Consider the following 6,000-nt stretch of genomic DNA (forward strand, 5'->3'; position numbering starts at 1 on the left):
TATTGGTATAGAAGCTCTAGGAAAAAAAACATGAAAGAATATAGAGAACACAGAAGGGAAAAAATAATGAAAGAAATACAGAAGATTTCTCAGAACTGAAGAAGAGCCCACATTTTCAAAGGATCCACCAAATGCTTTATAGGATAAATTAAAAAGGACTATAACTCATCCTCCTTAAATTTCATAACACCAAGGATAAAGAGGCATCAACACAAAAAGCTTCCAGAAAACAAAAACAGGTTACCTACAAAAATACTATCCATATTAGCATCAAACCTCTTATCAGTAAAACTGGTTACTAAAAGGTAATGAAACACAACCTTCAGAATGCTGAAGGAAAATAACTTTAAACTTGAACTCTATACCCAGCCAAGGGCATGTATCAGGTGCAAAAGTGAAAAGGACATTTCAAAAGTGGTGTTGACAAGCACCCAAACACATTCTTTCTGAAAACGGTACTTCAGGAAGTACTCCAGAAAACTACAAAATAAATCCAAAACAAAAAGAAAAAAGACATGAGAGCTAAGAAAGCACTTTTCCAAAAGTGCAATTAAATAATGATATTAGCTAAGCATTATACTCAGAAAAAAGTCAGTTTATATTAGAACTTCAACAAACAGTATGATTAAAAAGCTAGATAACCAAGTGATATGATGAAGAAGGGACACCCTCTTCTACCAACAGGGGGAAAATGTAGTAATTAGAAAATCCAAAAATAAGTTATATGCCAAACTAGAAGCCAAACTAAAGTATGGGATAATCTTGAGTACCAAGAGAGTATAAAAATCCATCTATTCAATCCAAAAATGGGCAGAAGACCTAAACAGACATTTCTCCAAAGAAGATATGCAGATTGCCAACAAACACATGAAAGAATGCTCAACACATCATTAATAATTAGAGAAATGCAAATCAAAACTACAATGAGATACCATCTCACACCGGTCAGAATAGCCATCATCAAAATATCTACAAACAATAAATGCTGGATAGGGTGTGGAGAAAAGGGAACCCTCTTGCACTGTTGGTGGAAATGTAAATTGATACAGCCACTATGGAGAACAGTATAGAGGTTCCTTAAAAAACTACAAATAGAACTACCATACGACCCAGCAATCCCACTACTGGGCATATACCCTGAGAAAACCATAATTCAAAGAGTTATGTACCAAAATGTTCACTGCAGCTCTATTTACAATAGCCAGGATATGGGAGCAATGTAAGTGTCCATCGACAGATGAATGGATAAAGAATATGTGGCACGTGTATACAATGGAATATATTACTCAGCCATAAAAAGAAACGAAACTGAGTTATTTGTAGTGAGGTAGACAGACCTAGAGACTGTCATACAGAGTGAAGTAAGTCAGAAAGAGAAAAACAAATTCTGTATGCTAACACATATATATGGAATCAAAAGAAAGAAAAGAAAAGAAAACAGTCTGAAGAACCTAGGGGCAAGACGGGAATAAAGATGCAGACCTACTAGAGAATGGACTTGAGGATACGGGGAGGGGGAAGGGTAAGCTGGGGCAAAGTAAGAGAGTGGCATGGACATATATACATTACCAAACGTAAAATATATAGCTACTGGGAAGCAGCCGCATAGCACAGAGAGATCAGCTCGGTGCTTTGTGACCACCTAGAGGGGTGGGATAGGCAGGGTGGGAGGGAGGGAGATGCAAGAGGGAAGAGATATGGAGACATATGTATAACTGATTCACTTTGTTATAAAGCAGAAACTGACACACCATTGTAAAGCAATTATACTCTAATAAAGATGTTAAAAAAAAAAAAACCCGGGCTTCCCTGGTGGCGCAGTGGTTGAGAGTCCGCCTGCCGATGCAGGCGACACGGGTTCGTGTCCCGGTCCGGAAAGAACCACATGCCGCGGAGCGGCTGGGCCCGTGAGCCATGGCCGCTGAGCCTGCGCGTCTGGAGCCTGCGCTCCACAACGGGAGAGGTCACAACAGTGAGAGGCCCGCGTCCGGCAAAAAAAAAAAAAAAATCCATCTATTCTCTATGGATCCCATCATACTACTCTGTTTAGCAGTATTATGTACATAATCATAATATGGATTAATGCTTTTTAGAATCAGCAAATATAACTATTATAAACCTTAAAAATATAAAATCATTGTTACAGTTGACATAAAATGGGAAGGGAATGTGGAATTCAAGGGAAAGATTGTGAGGGGTACTAATTTTCCTCAACTTATAAAGTGGCAAGTTTATACTTTCTAGAATTAACGGTGCAAGTGCTAGAAGTTTAATCACAAACACCAAAAAATAAACAAATATCAATAAAAGGAAGAAGGGCGAGAATAGGCATTAAAAGTTTAAATTCTTCATTTTTTCACAATGAAGATATACTAGATTACTTAAGATTCATCAAAAACAATGTTTAGCATATTATATATAAAGGTGGGATAGAGCTTCCCTGGTGGCACAGTGGTTGAGAGTCCGCCTGCCGATGCAGGGGACACGGGTTCGTGCCCCGGTCCAGGAAGATCCTACATGCCGCGGAGCAGCTGGGCCCGTGAGCCATGGCCGCTGAGCCTGCGCGTCCGGAGCCTGTGCTCCACGACGGGATAAGCCACAACAGTGAGAGGCCCGCGTACCGCAAAAAAAAAAAAAAAAAAAACTGGGATAATAATCAGCAGAAGAATTAAAAATAGAAAAGGTCTCTCTGAGGAAAGAAACTAGTTAGAAGAGGTAGAGTTACTTTTCATTCTATACCTTGTGTACTATTCAAATTCTTATACTTATATGACTATTACATCCCAAAATACACACACACACACACACACACACACACACACTCATTACAATCCCCATTCACTAAACAATTCAGGAAAAACACTGAGAAATTCTTTTTCATTTTTCTACATTCCATGCACTATACACCAAACTTCTATTTTGGTATTTCAAACAAGACACAATTAATTAAATAAGACTCAAGAACCACCCAAAAACCTTGATAAAATGTGGTGATAGTAATAGCTTACATTTGTGTTAGAACTGCCAAAACACATCCACACCCACTATCTCATTTAATCCTCACAACAGTCTTGTGAGAGCAAATTTTTGAGATTAATAAAGTAAAACTCGGGCTTCCTTGGTGGCGCAGTGGTTGAGAGTCCACCTGCCGATGCAGGGGACACGGGTTCATGCCCCGGTCCGGGAAGATCCCACATGCTGCGGAGCGGCTGGGCCCGTGAGCCATGGCCGCTGACCCTGCGCGTCCGGAGCCTGTGCTCCGCAACGGGAGAGGCCACAACAGTGAGAGGCCCGTGTACCGCAAAAAAATAAATAAATAAATAAATAAAGTAAAACTCCAAAAGGTTTAAGTTATTTGCCAGCCCCCCCAACAAAATAAGAAAAATAATATAAATGTAATGGACAAGTTAAAAAAATTTTTAAATAACTTTTATACAGCCCTGAAATGTGAAAATGCTTTCCAAATTTATAATATGAGAATAACATGAGAAAAATTAAACTTAACAGTACGAATAGCCACTTTGGAAAACAGTTTAGCAGTTTTTATAGAGTTAAACATACACTTACCATATGACTCAGTAATCTCATTTAGGTTAATACCCAAGAAAAATGAAAACACATCACACAAAGACGTGCACTCAAATGATCACAGCAGCTTTATTCATAACAGCCAAAAACTAGAAACAACCCAAGTGTCCACCAACTGGTAAACAGGTAAATTGTAGTATGTCCAGATAGTGGAATACCACTCAACAAGAAAAAGGAACAAACTAATGATATATACAACAACATAGATGGATCTTTGAAGTATTATGCCATGTGAAGGTAACCAGACACAAAGGACTACATATTGTATGATCCTACTTATATGAAATTCCAGAAAAGCAGAATTATAGTAACAGCAAATCAGTGGTTTCCAGAGTTCAGGGAAGAGGACTGACTGTGCAGGGGAATGAGGGAACTTGCTGGGATGATAGAAATGTTCTATATCATGATTTTAGGGTTTGTTACACTAGTGTATAAATTTAGCAAAATTCATCAAAGTAAAAATTGGTGGATTAAAATTGGTGAATTTTATTGTATGTAAATTACAACTCAATAAGGCCAATTTTTTTTTTTTTTTTTTTTTTTTTTTTTTTTGCGGTACACAGGCCTCTCACTGCTGTGGCCTCTCCTGTTGCGGAGCACAGGCTCCGGACGCACAGGCTCAGTGGCCATGGCTCACAGGCCCAGCCACTCCGCGGCTTGTGGGATCTTTCCTGACCAGGGCACGAATCCGTGTCCCCTGCATCAGCAGGCGGACTCTCAACCACTGCGCCACCAGGGAAGCCCAATAAGGCCGATTTTTAAAAACTCATTAACACATAATCATATTTAACTATTGACAACAGCTTTTTAGCCTAAGTATTAACTACAGAACTTCAAAGAATATTAAAAATCACTAAATTATTAAGAGGTAACTTTTAACCAGAAAATAGATATATGAGAACTTAAAAGCTCTGAGAATGTAGCCATCTTCATCCTACTGAATTTGGCCATGTGGATAAACAGTAGTTGCCTGGCAACTAATCTAAACTCTAGTCTAGATTTCTAATAAACACACTGACTACATTAGCAGATGATCTCATGGAGGATAAACTAAGCTTTACATTGTAAGAGTTCCTTTATTATTAAAAAATAATAATGCATTTGAATTACTTATCTAAAGTATTTATCTATATAACTTTAAGAAATAATAATTATTTATTATTAACAAGGAATAATAAAAGTAGATCATGAAAAATTAAAATATGAAATTAAACATACATACACACACACACACACACACACACACACACAATCCCTTTCCTCATTCAGTCTTTTACTATAGGACTTTACTTATCTAACTATGGGATTACTGAATCCATGAGTTTGTGAGTGAATCCTTCCTCTTTACTACTTTAAGCCCTTTCCCTGCCACCGCCCAAACTGGCTCAATATAATTGAATACTTTTATTTATATATTTACATGTCTTTAAATGCATAAAGTTAGATACTTTTCTAGATATTAAATCATTCTAAAGACACCTCTCTGGACTGTAGAATCTGTGAACAATACAGAAAAATACACCATGAACTTTCTGTAACATCCATGCACACAACATACCAGAAAGCCAAACCTTCTTGATTATAAATGATCAAAATCAAGAATTACAAAGAATTCCTAAATAACAAGCAAATTCCTAACACATATGTTAAATATCATTTCTATCTTAGTGGACATAGTTTACTTTGTTAACAGCATCAGAAAAAAATATCAACTTCCAGGACACCACTTAGTGTTAGCACACTTACCAACCATATTATTTTCAGTTTTGTTGAACACTTACCCCTCTTCTGAACCCAACCTTCTTTCACAATGGTAACATCGCTCATGATGGCGCCCCTCTGAGCCCCCAACTTGGAGAAAAGGTACTTTGTGATACCAGCTTTGGGGTTTGGATTCTCTGCTGCTGCTGCCCTTCCCACTCTCTAGTGATGACTCAGCCTGGAAGGAAGTATTGAAGAAAGAATTTCTTTTTTTTCCATTCTTGCAACTCACACAGCAATAACAAACAACTAATTCTTTGTAAATGTCTTCAACTGGCCTGACCTCACATAAAAGTCTAGCTCTTCAAACTGGGGAACTTATTTATTAAGTAGTTTTATAACGAATGCACCTCCCTGGTCTTGTGACAGAACTTCAAAGGACAGTGAAACTTTTAACCTACAAGGTTGCAACAAAAAAATGTCTTAAGAAAACCACTGTCACACCTACACAAATAATACTGAAAATTTCCTTGGTAATGTGTGTTCGAGGTGAAAAGGGAAGAGAATGAAAGTGAGGTGGACTAAAAGTAAATCTTCATGTATGTCTAGTTCCAAAATCTCAGTAAATTTAGAAATAGTATGGCAAAGCAATTGTGAATGTTTTTAATTGCTGGATTTTATGTAAAAAACAATGTGCTAAGTAACCAACAT

General features: G+C 37.5%; 1 protein-coding gene across 1 annotated transcript in view; it reads right to left on the minus strand.

Moving 5' to 3' along the window:
* The window catches only part of AKT3 (AKT serine/threonine kinase 3), a 372,859-nt gene extending 367,409 nt beyond the window's left edge, over positions 1–5,450 (minus strand). The window contains exon 1 of the mRNA XM_065894489.1: positions 5,370–5,450. Coding sequence (XP_065750561.1) covers positions 5,370–5,415 — 46 coding nt within the window. The 5' untranslated portion in view covers positions 5,416–5,450. The remainder of the gene's footprint in view (positions 1–5,369) is intronic.
* Between the last annotated feature and the right edge of the window lie 550 nt (positions 5,451–6,000).

Source organism: Phocoena phocoena, chromosome 1, assembly GCF_963924675.1.
Source record: "Phocoena phocoena chromosome 1, mPhoPho1.1, whole genome shotgun sequence".
NCBI lineage: Eukaryota > Metazoa > Chordata > Mammalia > Artiodactyla > Phocoenidae > Phocoena > Phocoena phocoena.